This window comes from Ooceraea biroi, chromosome 1, assembly GCF_003672135.1.
Source record: "Ooceraea biroi isolate clonal line C1 chromosome 1, Obir_v5.4, whole genome shotgun sequence".
NCBI classification, from domain to species: domain Eukaryota; kingdom Metazoa; phylum Arthropoda; class Insecta; order Hymenoptera; family Formicidae; genus Ooceraea; species Ooceraea biroi.
The window spans coordinates 16257602-16275560 of NC_039506.1; the positions used below are offsets into that span (position 1 = coordinate 16257602).

At 38.8% G+C, this 17959-nt stretch overlaps 2 protein-coding genes and 1 long non-coding RNA gene across 4 annotated transcripts in view; 2 read left to right on the forward strand and 1 right to left on the reverse strand.

Annotated features, from left to right (window-relative positions):
- The first annotated feature begins 71 nt into the window (after positions 1–71).
- Positions 72–2035, forward strand: LOC105274938 (probable methyltransferase-like protein 15 homolog). The gene is made up of 2 exons (XM_011331431.3): positions 72–214; positions 465–2035. The coding sequence occupies exon 2, from the start codon at positions 753–755 to the stop codon at positions 1848–1850; it is 1098 nt and encodes a 365-aa protein (XP_011329733.1). The 5' UTR covers positions 72–214; positions 465–752; the 3' UTR covers positions 1851–2035.
- LOC105274937 (C-1-tetrahydrofolate synthase, cytoplasmic) lies at positions 2031–8002 on the reverse strand. The gene is made up of 13 exons (XM_011331430.3): positions 7898–8002; positions 7736–7801; positions 6634–6969; positions 5943–6035; positions 5720–5861; positions 5512–5623; positions 4238–4803; positions 3839–4136; positions 3542–3759; positions 2982–3445; positions 2650–2902; positions 2310–2495; positions 2031–2210 (listed from the first exon to the last, which is right to left on the reverse strand). Exons 2-13 carry the CDS (start codon positions 7783–7785, stop codon positions 2121–2123), a joined length of 2808 nt encoding a protein of 935 aa, XP_011329732.1. The 5' UTR covers positions 7786–7801; positions 7898–8002; the 3' UTR covers positions 2031–2120.
- LOC109610699 overlaps positions 6977–17959 on the forward strand; it is a 64866-nt gene continuing 53883 nt past the window's right edge. For both annotated transcript variants that reach the window (XR_002192977.2, XR_003407040.1), the window contains exons 1-3: positions 6977–7415; positions 9187–9375; positions 9728–9861. This is a non-coding gene — a long non-coding RNA (uncharacterized LOC109610699). The remainder of the gene's footprint in view (positions 7416–9186; positions 9376–9727; positions 9862–17959) is intronic.

Sequence of the window (17959 nt, forward strand, 5' to 3'; positions counted from 1 at the left end):
TCAGAGAAAAGGTATATCGAACGACGTGAAACATCTGATCGTAACATCGTGGCTGATGATAATATGTCTCAATTCCACAAGTTTCCACGCGCTCACACTGGCCATGCACACACGACACACGTGTGCCTGTCGTGCCCGTTGTCATGGCTGGCAATTACAAGAATTTTATGAAACTGTTGGAATCGTGGCCACTGGACAGATCCAAAACCGGCAGGTAATAATATTACAGAGTGATGTGAACCGAAATGTTACATGTATCGGTTTATGAGTTGTACAATTGATTGTCAGTAACGTGACAATGTTTATTTCTTGAAATAACTTTAGGTTAAGATGCATTTTCACATTTATACATAGAGCTTTGCTCCAACTATAAATAGATGAAATATAACGTTTATATATGCTGGCATTATATTAATAATCAAGTCCGTCTTGCTTATTTCTAATTGCTTGTGAATTACTTTTAGAGATTTGGGTCAACATATTCGTGACCAGCTTAAAATTGCATTCGCCAAAGGTGATGCAACTACTCTTCCAGACCCGGAAAAATGTAACCGGTATTACTCGAGCTTGAAAAGAATTTCGTCGAATTATTATGGACAACTTTACAGACGTTCCTTGTTGAGTACTGCGAGTGGCTTGAACAAGGAGCACTGCAACTTGGCGTTGTCTCCTGAGATGTTAGAGTATTGGAGAGAAGAAGAAAAAGGGATATTTGGAAGATACTACGGAAAATTAAAGAGACTTCTAAAACAATGATAAGAAGACTTAAGTTGAAGTTTAACAAAAACATTAGCTCGTTATGCTTGGTCAGCGGGAGACGATACAGTCTTAAATACGATGAATGTCCTAATGAGAATCCTCACATACCAGTCATGGCACAAGAAGTATTAACGTATTTAAATCCGTCATCAGGCAGGACGTACGTGGACATGACGTTTGGCGCTGGTGGTCATGCCAAGAGACTTTTGCAACGTTCACCCGACATAAAGATTTTCGCGCTAGACAGAGATCCCGTGGCACACGAATATGCCCGACAGTTGTCGCAGAAATATCCCGGGAAAATAATCCCTTTGCTGGGCAGATTCTCCGAGTTACCGCAGTTACTTGAACCGTACAGCGTTGAGAGAAACAGCATAGACGGCTTCCTGTTTGACTTCGGTTGTTCGTCGATGCAGTTTGACACGGCAGACAGAGGTTTCGCCTTATCGAAGGACGGGCCTCTGGATATGAGAATGGACGGATTTCGATGTCCAGAACAGCCTACTGCCGCGGATGTACTGGAAAGAGCCACGGAAGAGGATCTGGCTCGCATAATAAAGACATACGGAGAGGAAAAGCGAGCGAAAAAAATTGCCCGTGCCATCGTCGAGGCTAGATACATGTTTCGGGAGTTGAAGACGACGAAGGAACTGGCTCAGCTGATCGAGTCCACCCTAGATGGCGAAACCCGAACGGACAGCCTCGGCAGATTTTCGCACAGTGCCACAAAAACGTTTCAGGCTCTCAGGATTTTTGTCAATAACGAATTAAATGAGATCAATTATGGCATGCTTCTCGCGGATATATACTTGAAGACCTCTGGCCGTTTAATCACCATCTGTTTCCACGCGCTCGAGGATACTATAATCAAGAGACACATCTCTGGAAACATAACGGACAACATGGCTAATACCGTGGCATTAAAGTATGCGAATCATGATAAAATCTTCGATAAAAGCGAATGCGAAACGCTGACAGCGTCACCATGGAAAATGATGCATAAGCATGTCCTGACACCCACGAACGAAGAAATCGAGACAAATCCGAGATCGCGATCAGCGAAATTTCGTGCCATCGTCAAAATTCAATAAATCTGTCTTGTCCATAATATTAAGACTTGCGATGTCTCGTGCTTCTCGCTCGATTGTAATTCGAGAAACGGTGTGGAGCGTGTTTTAGAGATAGATTTACTTATTGTAATGTAATTATCATGTGCGTATATTATATAGTATATGCATATGTATAAACAATAAATAAAAGAATACAAGCTGCTCGAGCAAAGAACTGTTTATTATAATATATATAGTATTTGACGCGTTTCAGGCAAAGATATCTTTTCCGCTGATAAATAACCATCGCAATTAAAACAAACCCTCTATCTCGTCCGTTTCGCTATTCCAGTCCATGTCGTAGATACTCGGTCTAGTTGAGAGACCGGGCATCATCATAATCTGAAAAATATATAACGATATAAAATATGTAACCTGTATGGAAGTTGTTTAAATAATTGTTAGATAAATATTTTCCAACTTGACAATCAGGATACGCACCTCGCCTACCATGGGAACGACGAATCCGGCGCCGACCGAGACGAATATATCTGTAATATCGAGGGTAAAACCGACCGGTGCGCCTTTGACAGACGGATCTCCGGTTATTGAATTGGACGTTTTTGCCATACATATTGGGAGTCTGTTGTATCCTAATTTGTTGTACTTTTCGATCTTTTTCTGCACCTACAACGACGAAAAATGGAAATTTATAAATTCCAATAATATCATTGCACGTTCATCATCGCGATCTCACGCGCATCAATCATTATTGCCAATTTTATTATGTCATTTCCAAACTACTTTCCGTAACCGTAGGTATGCAAGAGCATCTGTTCACCTTTTCCGCAAGGATAACTTGACCGGCACCGTACATTTCTCTGGCGACCTTGTTAATTTTCTCCTCGATGCTGTCCTCGAGATCGTACAACATCTTGAAATTACTAGGTTTCTCAGTAGCGGCTATCACTGCGTCCGCAAGTGCTGTAGCACCAGCACCACCCTCGGCCCAATGAGTGCATATCACCGCATCAGCTGCACCGCTCTTCAATGCTGCCTGTCTGACTAGCTCCAGCTCCGCTTGAGTATCGGTGCTGAAAGATTAGAATATCGCTCGGTATGCATCATGTAACATCATCATCATTTAAACATTACAATTTAAAAGACACTCACCTGTGAGAATTGATGGCGACGATTACGGGCACGCCGTACTTGAGGCCATTGCTGATGTGCTTTTGCAGATTCGGTAGACCCTTTCTAACAAGTTCGACATTCTCTTCGAGGTACTCTCTTTTCAAGGGTGCTCCGGTTATCACTGCCGGCCCGCCGCCATGCATCTTCAGCGCGCGGATAGTCGCGACAAGTACGACGGCGTTCGGCACGTGCCCCGAGGTGCGGCACTTGATGTCAAAGAACTTTTGCATGCCGATATCCGATCCGAAGCCAGCCTCCGTTACTACGATGCCTTGCGGTCCGACCAGTTTTAGGGCAACGGCGTCGGCGATAATGGATGAACAACCGTGAGCTATATTGGCGAACGGCCCAGCGTGTACCATTACTGGTGTACCTTCCAATGATTGCATCAATGTCGGTTCTATAGCATCTTTCAGCAGAATTGCCATTGCTCCCGTCATGCCCTGATAATTAATGGATTTTTAATGTAAATTGTTTTTGACAATCGATGATTACCTTGAAATATTCTCTACGTAAAAGTTTCAAGTAACATTACTAACGAAATCTTCAGCAGTTAAGGGTTCGCCGCTCTTGCTAAATCCGACAACGATGTCGCCAAGGCGCTTTTTCATATCCTCGACACTTGTCGATAGTGCCAAGATTGCCATTATCTCAGATCCAACGGAAATACAGAAGGAAGTTTCTCTCGTCTTGCCCTTCTCGGTTGGGCTCTGTCCAATGGTGATCTTCCGCAAGAATCGGTCGTTAATATCCATCACTGCAATAAAACAGATATGTTATCGCCAGTGCAAGGTTTTCCGCGCGGGATATATTATTTTTAAGCTGCTACGCCACACCTCGAGTCCACGTAATGCTGTCGATGTCCAGCCTCGCAAACCGACGTTGCTCCTCTTCCGTCAACGTGTTCGGGTCAGTTTTCGTGATGCCGAGCTTCTGCAGTCGTCTCAACTGTATTTTCGAGAACTGCCTAACGCCTTTAACGCTTGGCACTAATCGATCGTAAAGGGCTTTGTCGCTTTGCGTTGATTCGTGGAAGTATCGCGCATCAATCTGTGCCGCCAGGAGATTGTTCGCGGCGGTAACAGCGTGAATATCACCGGTCAAATGAAGATTGAATTCTTCCATAGGAATCACCTACGACAGAATCGACGCTCGTTAGATCACGCTGATGAACAACTATATGAATTGTGTCGACAACTGAGGCTCGAGCATCTGAAGAAATTTCTTTATCGCACCTGTGAGTACCCTCCTCCAGCAGCTCCGCCCTTAACACCGAACGTAGGTCCCTGACTAGGTTGTCTAAGGGTAGCGAAAGAATTTTTCCCTCTGTGTGCCGTTAATGCCTGCACCAACCCGAGGGAGGTCGTGCTTTTTCCTTCGCCGAATGGTGTTGGCGTGATGCCTGCCACCACAACGAACTTTCCATTTTTCTGGTCCTGCAATCGTTGCAACACGCTGAGACTGACCTTGGCTTTTTTGCTGCCGTAAGGACTAACTTCGTTTGGCGTCAGTCCGATTTCGTCGGCCAGTAGAGTGATCGGTTTCGGCTCTTGACTTCTAGAGATATCAATGTCGCTCGGTACAGGTTTCACGGGATTCAGTTTAAGAATCCGTAAATTCCACTGGGTGTTGAGCAGCTTTTCCGCCGCCCTTTGTGCCGATATCACAGTATTTTTCATCAACATCGCTACTGTCATCGGCCCAACGCCGCCTGGTACCGGTGTGATGTACGAAGCTACCTTGGCAGCTTCCTGATACGCTACGTCGCCCACTAAACGTTGCCCGCTCTTCTTCGTGGGATCTAAAATGCCATTAACATTGCTGTAGTGTTGGCTGTGCTTGCGAAATCTTTGTGTTTTTCTCAAAGTCTTAATATTTCTCTCACACGCAGAGATTTATTACACGTTGTTACATACATGTTAGTTAGTGCATGTGGACGAAATTACAACTATTCTCGTACAAAGAACAAGATAGCGATCAACGGTTTTTACGTTTTACACGGTAATAAACTAGCAATCTTGAGAACGTATTTATTTAATTATTTTTGACATAAAGTAAAATCACTTTCGAGATGAGGCGTCTCTTAAAATTTCTAATGTACTTGATTTTACTTGATGACAAATGATTTTATGTCTATTGCTTCACATGTTTTCGTGATAAGCACTTTAGAAACTTCGTGTTATCGGGAACTAACTCACGCGTTATGCGTGACGCACGCACTCGGAGCGACTGAGTTTCAACTGAAAAATTAGGGAAATTGACCGCGTTTCCTAAGCTTTTATTTTTTATTACATGATCTGCCATGATTCAAGATGTGTGGGTGAAAAGATATATATTCTGTCGCAATAGAGAAGCTACGGAGAAGCAGATGAATTAAGAGAAAAAGATGGTGATGGGTGTTAATCTGAACGGAATCTAAATTTGAAATAACAGTTGACAATTATCGACCGATAATTGTTAGGAAAAATTCAAATTCCTACATTTATATAATAAATTTACAATTACATACCCGCTATGGGATTGATGCCGCAATCAATGACAACGGCACCTGGCTTGATCCAATTAGCTTTAACAAATTCAGGTTGTCCTATGCCCACCACTAGAATATCAGCTTGACGTACCTATAATAAAAGTTATAATAAAAATTTATCGAATGCAGCAAGTTTACTTTATTGTATTCTAGGTTGAAAAAATGACAAACTTGAGTGATTGCTTACGACAGCAGGAAGATCCTTTGTTTTCGAATGACAAACTGTTACAGTGGCATTGTGCCACTTTAATAATTCAGCAATGGGAGTGCCGACAATCTTGCTCCTACCTAAAACAACGGCTTGGGCGCCGGCAATAGGAACTCCGCTCCTAAAAATTGTTTTTTCGGTTTAATGAATTCTATAAATAAATACCATTGCATAAATAGCACACGCTGATAAAATAGCACACCTTTTAATCAATGCGATACAACCGTTTGGTGTGCACGGTACAAATCCAGACATGTCGCCGATTGCAACTCGACCTTCATTAATGGTATTTAGCCTAAAATTAACGTATTTAATTAATATATTAACGTTTCATGAAAAATACATTTTTATAGAGATTATCATGCAGCGATAAAGTTATTTCGAAATCTGTGCAGCAAAATATATTTGTGCTTGACGCTTATGCATCTTTATCAGGTAGTATCGTATTCTACGACGGCGTGTCAAAGGGCACGTTTTTTCTCTCGATTATCAATCCGTTATGAAACTTGATTTGATTTGACCGTATTTTCGTAAATGTATTTATACGTGTATTTATCTATACATGTATAAATCTCTGCAAAAATGTATCTCTTATATCTTTTATTAAAAAAATAATACAAGCAGGTATTTTTGCAAAGCACAAGTCAAGAAACTTACAGTAATTAAAGTAAGCATGTAAAGCAAATATATGTAAAAACGACATTTTGAACAAAGCAAATCTTTAGGATGTTTTCTATTTAAAGTACTTTGTAGAGATTAGTTCTGCGACACGCGTTGTACAACCGCGGCGACTCTTTCTTACCCTCAACATTAGTAAAAAATTAGTAGAATACGCCTGAAAAGTGTTGTGATCTATTCTATATATCCAATATATAAAATAAACATTTGTTTACCCATCGACATCTTTTTCCGGCGATACTAGATCCGTGATCAGATGAGAATTGATTTTATTGACACTGTCGAGCGGCATTTGCACTATAATCCCGTGAACGTTCGGATCATTATTCAGTTTGCTAACTTTGCTGATGAGCTCCACTTCCGTCGTGGTGTTAGGAAGCTGCCAACGTTGCACGTCGATTCCTATGTCGCGCGCCGCGTTGATTTTCATCTTTATGTAGACATTCGAATCTTCCCGCGCACCTACCTGGACGATAGCCAGGCCTGGTGAAAAGTTGGGTAATTTTTCTTTTAATGCTCTCACATCTCTAGTCAGGTCCTCCCGGATTTCTCTATAAAATTGCGCATTAAATGCATGCTTGTCAGATGTGCAAGATAAATTCGTGATAAATGATGATGATGATGATGATGATGATGAAAAATAAATGATAAATTCGTAATGATCCGTAATAAATGATTCAGCTTTTATGAACAATTAATTCCTGGGAAAAGATTTTTGAAAATAAGGGGTCGAGACGTTTGAATACAAGGGAATCGCCTCACGTGCGCGCGTAACCAGTATTTGAATTTCGCGGGCAATTACTGATTAATCATATTTATCTTCCAAACTTGGGCGCTTGCGAGAATAAATTATCTATGCATATTTGATGAAAGTAGTACTTTAACGCTAAGATTGTGTGTATTGGCATGCTTTGTCTTTTTTTTCCTTTAACTGTATTGGAATGCCATAACCTTGCAAAGAAATCAAAACATGATGACAACCACTTGTGTGATACATGTAAGTGTTATGAATCTATACCTCGTAGTTTCGTAATAATATATAATATATATTATTGCTTTCTAATGACTCTTATTCTTTATTATTACTGTTGTTATTGTAGTTGTAGTAATAATCGTGTTGCTAATAGTATAATTAATTTGATGAATAATATCTAATATTTTCCCAGTATTTCTTTTAATATTATCTTTGTGGAACGTGTTTCTTAATATTGGGATATCCTTATGTTGAGTTTTCGATTTATAACGATGGACCGATATTATTATATATCTCTCAAATGTGCAATTAATGTCTGCAGAAAATAGATAAACGTTACTTACTTGCTCAGTTCAGTTCCGGACAATATAATTCCTCGTACATCCGTAGACATGGTTCTGCTAAGAAATCTGAAGCGATTTTTCAAGTTTGTATAACTTTGTACTTAAGATTGTTTATATGAAGCTAGATAATTTTCGAATTAATAAGTTTTCTTTTATACGTACAAATCTATAAATTTGCCTGAGAACGTAAGCTACCTATCGACTCACTGGTGTTGAGTAAAATGGATCTCCTTCGTGTTCCCGACCGGTTTACGAGTGATTCTCAGTGATTATATAGGGTGTCTCGAAAATATTACTTTTAACTATTACTTCAGTGTTAATACCTTTGAGTGCAATATTACATTTTTTATGGGAGAAACATATAATTTTTTTATTAGTAATATTAATTGCGTTCACTTTTAACTTGTCCTTAATTTTAATATTACAATACAAACTATTACAATTAAACGTTAAGTAATTTTAAAGCCTATTTAGTATGAAGTAAGTATTATGAAATTAGATTATGAAATTCCTGTTCCTATTTCTGAAAATTAAATAAAACGTGTTCTATGTGGTCAATATTACTTTGCTAGACAGGCGTATTAATATACATCTTTGTTGGAAGCACCTTGTATACAATGTTATCACGGCGTATTAAGTTACGTCATTCGTGCTACGATTCTTGCGTGTACATACATTATACGTTTGTCGATCTTTCTACACGTAGAGAGATCGACATTAAAGGCCAATTGGAATGTCACAAGTGTAACGATATTGTTTGTTATTGAAAGCTTATTTAATCATTTACAAAATTTTCGATATCATTTAATGAATAAATTTTAACAAAATATTATTTTTTCAACATGAAACTCGATTTCAATGAAAAATTTGAATCAAAATAATATGTAATATCGACGATACTGTAATATTGACGATATAATATTATTATTAGAATATAAAATATTAATCTTACTTTAAAGTTCCCAGTAATCGTATCATAAGGCGATTTAATTTGATGACTCGATGGCAACCGATAGTTTCGTATAAAATTCTCCGATAACTGTATCTCTGATACTGAGATGCAGAAAAATATTTATGAATATCAAATGTAGTTGCGTTAAGTATATTGTGTAACGCTCGATATGATAAACTTTGACGTCTTACAACTGATCTTGTATTCAAACGTATAATTACATGGCTTTTATGAAAGTTTACATTTAATTTACACATACGCAGAAATTTACGATATTTCTTATTCATTATAAATAAGTAAATTAAAATATAATATAAAGAATTTATTTAACGTGCTGGTATATTTTATAAATATTCTTTACATTAAAATACTACATGACGTATAAATTAGGTTTTTCAACCAAGTTTTGTAGCAAGCACTGAGATGTAATATTCAAAAATAGGAAAATCGCGTTTGATCCAATATAATGGATTGCACTATTACCTCGTTTTTTTTTAAGGTGGAGACTCGTAGCGGACTTCTCAAGAACTAAGAAATGGAGACCGGAAAGCTGCGTCTGGTTGGCAATCGCATAGACGTATATATACGTCTATGGGCAATCGGTTCATCACGCAAAGAGCAGCGACTGTAGACTAGGAAGAAACTTTCAAGTTTTTCTTTACATTTGGCAGTTATTATTCTATTCTAGGTATCCCGCTAACATTCCTTTAAATGATGTCGACTTATTGGATTTTTGTATTTAATTATTTGTTACATTTGCAAATACGATTTTTTTTTAATTGTAATTGTAATCAGACGAAAAATCCGAATTTCCATTAGGTATATTACAACCTCTTGATTATTTGTATTGTAGTAATATTTAATACTTAATATTATTATGCACTCAATACTTTATTTACATATATATATAAAGTTGTACACATATGTCTTTCGCGGCGTTTAAAACTAATTAATGTATAAATTATATTAATAAGGAATAAATAAAAATATTTGCTTTACAACGATTGAAATGTTTGATAGAATGTTTTCGCTAATTTCAGCGCACAACTATGATGGATTTCAAGATACATCTATGCTAGTGAAGCTGTTCTTCTTGGCACATCAATCACATGCTTCTCCGAAATGCATTTGAATCGCTTGCCGAGTTCTGACGATCTCTTGACGATGATCTTTGGTAAGTTTGCATCTTGCGAGTCTCTCGCTTGTAACTTAAGCTTAATTAATTCCAAGTCGAGGAGCTAGATCATGTGGAAATTGGCGGTCTACACGAAATTGTCGGATCGATGCTGGCAATCGGCATCCATAATTGCCCGACGCCAGTTTCGCGTGGGGCTCCATAATCCATCCGCCCCGCCTTTAAGGAAATCCCATGAGTGCTTATCGTCTTTGCCTGGTTGGGTGGAAGGAAGCCTTCTCTCTCTCTCTCTCCCGCTCCCTCTCTCTCTCAATCTCAATCTCGATTTGTGAATCTCATCCGTGATAGTGTATGAAAATAATGTCATGTTGTTACGTGATATTATCTTTTAAATTAAATTATAATGTATAATTCTTGAATATTTTTTAATATCAATACTGGTAGCATTGAAAAAATCTGAAAGTTTTATAACATAAGTTGTTCGTGCAGATTACATAGTCCAACTATTAAAAGACTGACCGGTTTAGAGAGAGAACTAGAATAAAAAAAACCGGAATCTTAGTAGGTGAATCTTCATAGCTTATATATTATAATAAAATAGCTCAAATAATATACATTATAAAGAAAGTTCTGGTTTCGGAAATATTTTAGGAAATGACAAATTCACTGTGTCATTTAGACGAAAACTTTTGCAAAGATAATCGAGTTTTGCAAGGAATACCGAATTCCAAGATGGATGCTTGAATCTAGAAATCAAGATTATATTATATGAGAAATACGTTGGACATAGAAAAGTTACACATTTGTACATTGACATATATGTTTCAGCTAAATCAACTTATTAAACTTTCACTTGAGAGCTATACGCTTTTCTTAATTATAGTAGCTGTCGAGTACTTGAATCTTCTTGATCATCGCGAATTAATATACATCGCAAAATCTTCGACACGGTTGTATTCAACGACGGGGCTTACTACGCGAAGGTAGGGCGAGTTTGTAGCTTTGTTGCGGCATAGGTACCTATAGAGATTCCAACTTGTGCAGATAGTTGGACTTAAGGGTTCCATGGAGAAACTAGCCTTGGGGTGACTGGAAGCTACAGATGATCGAGACTGAAGCAAACCGTCGCGTCGGGCTGGTTGGCACGAGGGGAAGGAAGATGGCAGAAGTCCAAGGTGGAAGGTCGCTGCAGATCTCGGAGAGCGTAGGAACTCGGACCGCAAATTCCTTTACGCTGTTCACTGCGCGGCGCATTTACTGTTAAAAGCAAGGAATCGGCTCGTTTTCGCTAATAGGGCGCGTCCAACTTCACGCCGAGCATCCCCTCGTCGCTGATACTTCGAAGGAAGCGTTGTCCCAATTCTCCGCTATGCTTTCGAGATTTCCGTTTCGGGATTTCTACATTTACCGCGCCGCCGAACATGTAAAGCTCTGTAGGGACTACTCGTAAGCGCTACACATTCGTGGTTCATTACGATCGCAAAGTTTCGCTATGTGCATTCCATCGGTATAATTAGACATATATTGTTCTTTCGCGAGTTTGTCCATTAAATTTATCGCAAAAAATATAAAGGAGAATCCCCTATTATGAGATATGCTCCTAATATGAGATAATGGGGTTTCTGCTAAACTATTGAGCACCATCTGTTAGTTCCATCATGAACTTATTACTCTTGGTGTAAAATGTATTTAGTGAAAAATTCATTGTTCGTTGTTGCGTTTAGCCTTTGCAAGAAAAGGTTTGTGAAATTGTGAACATGTCAAAGTAACTTGAGGTAAGTCTTTAAACCTTGTTTATTATATAATAAAGAAATGATTGGCAATAAATTCAGTATGCAATGATAGAGTAGAATCGTAGTAACAGGAAAATACGCAATTTGTTGAATTGCTTAATTGTAGAGGTTAGATTTCATGATCGCGGAACCGCTAGGCGTGTGGCTCGTATAATGAGATATTCAGGATACTCTTAATATGAGATAATTATTGCTCGAATATGAAGATTATGTAGTGTAATAAAAAGAAAGAAAATACTACTTAAGGTTAAAGAAAAGTTAATGCGAATTTATATTACGAATTTTTGTATTTAATTTTTATAGAATCTGACTATAGAAGTTAGAGAAACGAGGAAGCGTCGACAGTGGAATCGTGAAGATTTGGCGAAGGCTGTGGCAGCAATATTTTTATAAAACTATCTAATAAAGTTTTTTACTTGCAATACTGATGTATTTTGCACTTTTAACACCGATTTCTCGAGGTATCTTATATTAGGAGCACACTTTCTCGATCCTGCGTAAAGCTCTTTTTTCAAATTTTTTTAATTTTCAGAAAAAATAATATTTAAATTAGATTTATTTCCCCAACCTAAAGCTTATTAAATTCTCTTCAAGATAACGTATTAAATTTTTAAATTCTGCCTATAGATTTCCTTACATTCGGCAAAATCGATATAGTATCTCATAATCGGGGACTTTCCTCTATATTTACGAGATTAATATACGTCTTTATTCTCGGGATATTTCTATTTTTATTCCCGTGTAATTATTACATCTCAGCATTTAAATTCTTTTACAACGTTGTAAAAGAATTATGTATCCTCGAGCTGTTTATTCGACATACTGGTTAAATCTTGGAAAAAAGCTGCGTAATGCGATCATTCTACAGGTGTGGTTCGGCGACATGTTTTCCATCAGGGGTCCTTAGGGGTTGCTAGTGGAAATTAATGACCAGTCGCCACTCCCTCACATCTAGGCGATATCTTGAGAAGGGAGAGAGAGATAAAGAGAGACGGAGCATTACGGGATTGGACACGACCGGCAATAAATAGATGATTGAACGCAGTCTCCGCGTCAGACGGCGGAAGGGATATGAAATTAATACAAGTCTTGCAGGCCTATGCTGCAAGGCGTTTATACCTTGACGGAAGGTATTTCTGGCATCTTTAGGTTCCTCTAGGGCGGAAGGACCCTTCGATGAGAATATCAAGGAAATTAGAGAGACGTTATAGTAGGCAATCCCGAATTATCGATGGTTCGCTGAACAGTCGTACGGTTACGATCATCGGTATTTCGTCCTGGCGACCATTATACCCGTCTCCAGCCTCTGTGTGATTCCACGGGGCGTAAATACCGCACGCGTTGCGGTCTTTTACATCTCGTGCGAGATCGTACGTCGTATAAAAAATTATGTTAAAGCGAATCAAATGGAAGAGCTTGCGAGAATACTGCGTAAATCCGTGTAAACCTTTACACCGGTACTTACTGCCTGGTTACGACCGATTGTTATTTTTCGTCACGCAGTAGGATCTATCGTGGAAGTTTGAAGGTTCTACGAGCTTGAAAATGCATCGAGCACACGTAAGCTAAGCTGCCGGAAGTTTGTATGGGATAACTTTGCGGCAAATTCACGAAACATGTTTGACATTATCGTCTAGAGTTGGGCTACTCATGCTGATTGCATGCCGAAAATCGATAGCTACGTAATGGATTTGTCGTGAAATTGAAAATGCACTCATGTATATTAGATGTATGAATAATCGGCATTTTTCATTGAAGAAACTTGCCTCTTATCACATGTGATAATATACCTTGATGCGATCTCAGAATAAAGACGTATTATATCACTTTGAAATATCGTTAAAAATAGTTTTTTGTTTGCATTAGAGGCAAGACACTTCAATTAAAAGAAAGATAAAAGTTTGTTCTGCATTTGATGTTATAATCACTGCAAATATGAAAGCATTATAATTATACTTCTCATTAGAACATTGTTTACTCGACACGCATTATTCAGTAGTTTATTTCGTTTTAATGTCTTACCTTCATACATGGAGCGATGAATTTGTTCAGACACGTTACCATAAAATGTGTACGTGAGGAAATGATATTAAAGAAACTTGCGTCTTCCTTAGTAACGTAGTAGACACCGATTGATCGTTACGATGGTCGAGAGTGGTTCGGTCAATAGTTGGGAATTTCGAGGGTACCCTAACTGTGTCCAGGGCAGGGGCAAGAAAGATAACTTTGTAGAGAGGGTAAGACGTGAAGGTTCGCTGGGGGTTGATTGGGCAACCCTTCACCGCCCCTGCTAGCCCAGCAGCGTTACCCTCCATCTCACTTTCTCTCTTCGATGATGAAAGCGATTTTATTCCCCCTATAGGCATTCGAGAAAAATATGGCCGACCAAACACAATTTGAAGGGGTCCGAACACTTCGATTTAACGTCCGGCAGAGAATAGGGCGACATGGACCATCTTAGATGAAATTTTCCAAAAGATTTTAAACGCCTCTTATAAAGTATAGAGAATATCATGGAAAACCTTTGTGAATTGATAATCTAACGGTATATTTGGGATAAAAGATGCCAATGTTACATTATTTTTTTAAACTAGTCGGTATCTTGTAATAACGATATTACTAATATTACTTTAACATAAAATGCAAACATATGTATATGGAAAGTCATTAGAGTAATTTAATAGACGCATTTCGATATCAAGAACAATCGAATCCTTACATAAGGATTATCAATAAAGCGAATATAGACAGAAATTGAAAAATTGAAAGTCTATATTCTTTATGTGGAATAGGAAATCAACAAATCGTACTAGATATTAATTTCAATTGATTCGGTCGTCAACGAATTACGTGACATGGAAAAGATGTTGCTAGACAGATGATTCGAGCAATCTTCTTGTTAAATGGAATGAATAATGAACAAAAATTGCAGCATCGGAATCGAGCCGAACGGTGATTACGGTTACGAATAAAGATAATGAGAAAGTTAGAGAAGGTAGTTGAGAGAAGAGCCTGATCGATGAGAGAGTCACGTTGAATGAGCAATTTAGGAGAATTGCAAAAAGTATGTTGTTTAAAGAAAAGAAGGTTTTGATTCAAATGAAAATTAGGCGGTAGTTGCTACAAAATTACATTCCATGTGATCTGTGGCTTTATTATTTAATTATGCGATCGTGTTGAAAAATAGACAGTCGACATTTCGATCAATATAATATTATACATGAAAGAGTTGCAATAAAAAAATAACAAATATAACATAAATAGTAATAAGTAAAGACTATAAAAATAGAAAGAAGATAGGAAAAAAAACAGTTTTTCTGTGTATATACTTAAACGATTAGTAATCAATTTCAAGTAATCAATAACGTATAAGTAATCAATTTCACGAAAGATTTCTTCATTATTAATTATAGAATTGATCGAAACGATTTCACTCGCATGAAATGAATTAATTCTCGTGCATATTAACGCATCACAGATCCATTACTTGTACCAAAAAGTTTACATCAAGATAAACTTTCTCTCGCAAACTTTAAGGAATATCGTGAGATGTAGCCATGCCGAAGCATCGAGATCTCTCGCAATAGAACAATAGTAGACGTCGGATTCCCTTCTTAGATAGCATCTACATCGTCGAGGTAGTCAATGCAGGAAGGGTAACTACAACCCATTTCTGACCTTCATGAAAGTTCGTACCTGAATCGTTTCTGGATGCTCCACCATCTTATCAGCCATATTGAATTATGATTTTAACGAGGTCCTTCGTCCTTACGATACCACGTACCCTTTGAAGTTATGGAAGTCTCAATTCCGGCAAACCTAATCGCTTTTTTGCTCGCGGTCAGAGTAAACCGATTGTCGTGTCTTTAAGTGAACTGACGCACAAGTATAATGCCATGAATTTCCAATACTTTCGACAAAAATTTTGTCGAAATGAATATTAGTAACAACGAATACCCATCAAAGTATCAAAATAAGGCACATAGAGAATATTACTCGTCATCTTGCATACTTACCAAGAACTTACTGATTGGAGACGCGCAACGCATGAGAGATTCCGTTCAATCACGATCTTTTACTATTCTCGGGGGTGCGATTACTTGGTCAGAGATAGGTACATCGATGCAGACGTATCACGCGCGATGCATCCCTTCCGGCCCCTCTCTCTCTCTCTCTCCCTCTCTCTCCCCCTCGACTCTGATATTCTACGAGTTTCTTCTTGCTCTCCCTCCCTCTTCTACCGCGTGCCGTCCACGCACCCCTGAATAACCTTAGTTACTTTGCTCGACTGTTAGATACCCGAAGCCGGCGCGCTGCCGAAGTACGAAACTCGACTCCTAGGAGAGTCCTAGGTAATCACCGAACTTCGCCGCTCCCTCGGGAATGGGCAGCGGGGCCTCACCCTACGACTGCGATCTCGGCACCAGGAGCCGATATAACTTTGTTCCTGGGGGTGTAGTACCGCTTCACGAGCCAAGGCGACCCCATAGCCATGGCGCGATGCTCGTCCTGGATTTCCATTGCTATGCACGACTCGCATTATCATTACTATGGGTATTCCTAAAGAAGGCAAATTTTACCTGGAAAGTGTTCCGATTACGATTCCGTAGATGTTCTTTTCTATGATGCAACGAGAATTGTTTTTTCCATCGTTTTCAATTTTACAATTAATAATATCGTCGCACAAAGCTTTTCATTTCATCACAGCAGACACTTGAGATATAAAATCGCTATAAAATTATTGTTGGATAATTAGGTAGAGTGCTTACGTGATGGATCGAATTTTGAGACAATCGATCGTTTAAAATGTTCTTTACGCGAACTGACGACAGAGGCTTGTTACTGACATAATATGAATCGAGAGTTTCATTCTTATCGCGGGTATTCTCGGCAAAATGAATCGATGAACAATAAGGCCGTTGGATGGATCTCAACAATGGTGGCTTATTATCTCGAACAAAAGCAGAGTTATGCTTGCCCCTCGTCAGAGAAGCTAGTCACCCCCCGGGAAAGACGACTGCGACGTAAGCCTACTAATGGATTCCTTCAGCGGCAGCTGTCGTCTTAAGATTGACCGACTTGAACTGAATTAATCTGAATGTCCGTGCCACGTCGTTTTCAGTAAATTACGGGTGGCCGTGAAAACATTCCCCTTTTGTCGCATCCCTAATAGAATTTACGCCAAGCTGACGATAGAAGCTTGGCCTCTATAAAACGCTCCATTCGTGATGGAATTACATCATTAAATATCTACTTTTGGCATTAATTTTTGTGGATATTTTTCAAATATTTCTCAAGCTAATTTCAAACCGTCTCGGTTGATATTCTTACGATAGAGGATAATAATTCAGTTTGATGGAGAAACATTTGGAAGAAAACGTATTTGTTGATTAAACGCGTGGAAAATTATATAGCTTGTCCAGTCATTTTCTCAGAGATGGCGTACGAAGCCATTTTGCGAGCAGCTTTAGCAGACAGGGAGAGAGTCAATTATTGATCGTAGGTGCTTGATGCTTTGCTACAGCCATCTATGCATCTTGCACGCAGTTTCAGTGTCTGAATTAACCAGAGAATTGGTCGGTAAATGAAACGCACACACACACACACATGCACACATAGACGCGTGCACGCACACACATATCTATTTAAATAAAATTTAATTATGATTACTTAAGTGAATCCTCTCTTCATTTATTTTCGTCAATTATCCTCCCACTCTTACATCGTTGAAAATAAATTAAAAAATAATTACTCGCTTTAATCAAAGACACGCGGCAGCTATGTAGCAGTAATCTGCGAGATTTATTTGTCACTGAATGTTCTAGAGATGCACGGAGATGTCAAAGAAAACTTGAACACTAAATTCATGAAAGAAAGAATTTGTTTCGAAAGTATCACCCATGTTCTCTTTCTTCTCGAGCACGCTGTACATTTGGTACGATACTTGAAATATTTAGGAGACTATTAAATTGTCACACTAGCCATTGGCAGATTTAATCCCGTCTTGCTCGACGTTACTTCGCTTACTGATCTCGTAGCTGCGGGTTGTTGCAAACAGTTGAGGAGACACGCGAAAATACGACTTTTCGAAACCAGTCCTTACCCATTATCAGGATTAAGGGCTGGTCAAACGCGTTCGGTTTTGCAACGGACGAACTGGTCTACGATTCCAGGCGCGTGCAGCATCTTGATGGACCAGAGTAGTGACCGGTTCGTGCCGCGCGAGAAAAGAAGATCGTGGATTCAATTCGCCCGGAGACCGGACGGATCGAAATGACCAACCGGTCCAGCAGATGTTGTTCCAGCTGCTGGTTCAATAACAACTATCAAGCGTATAATAAATG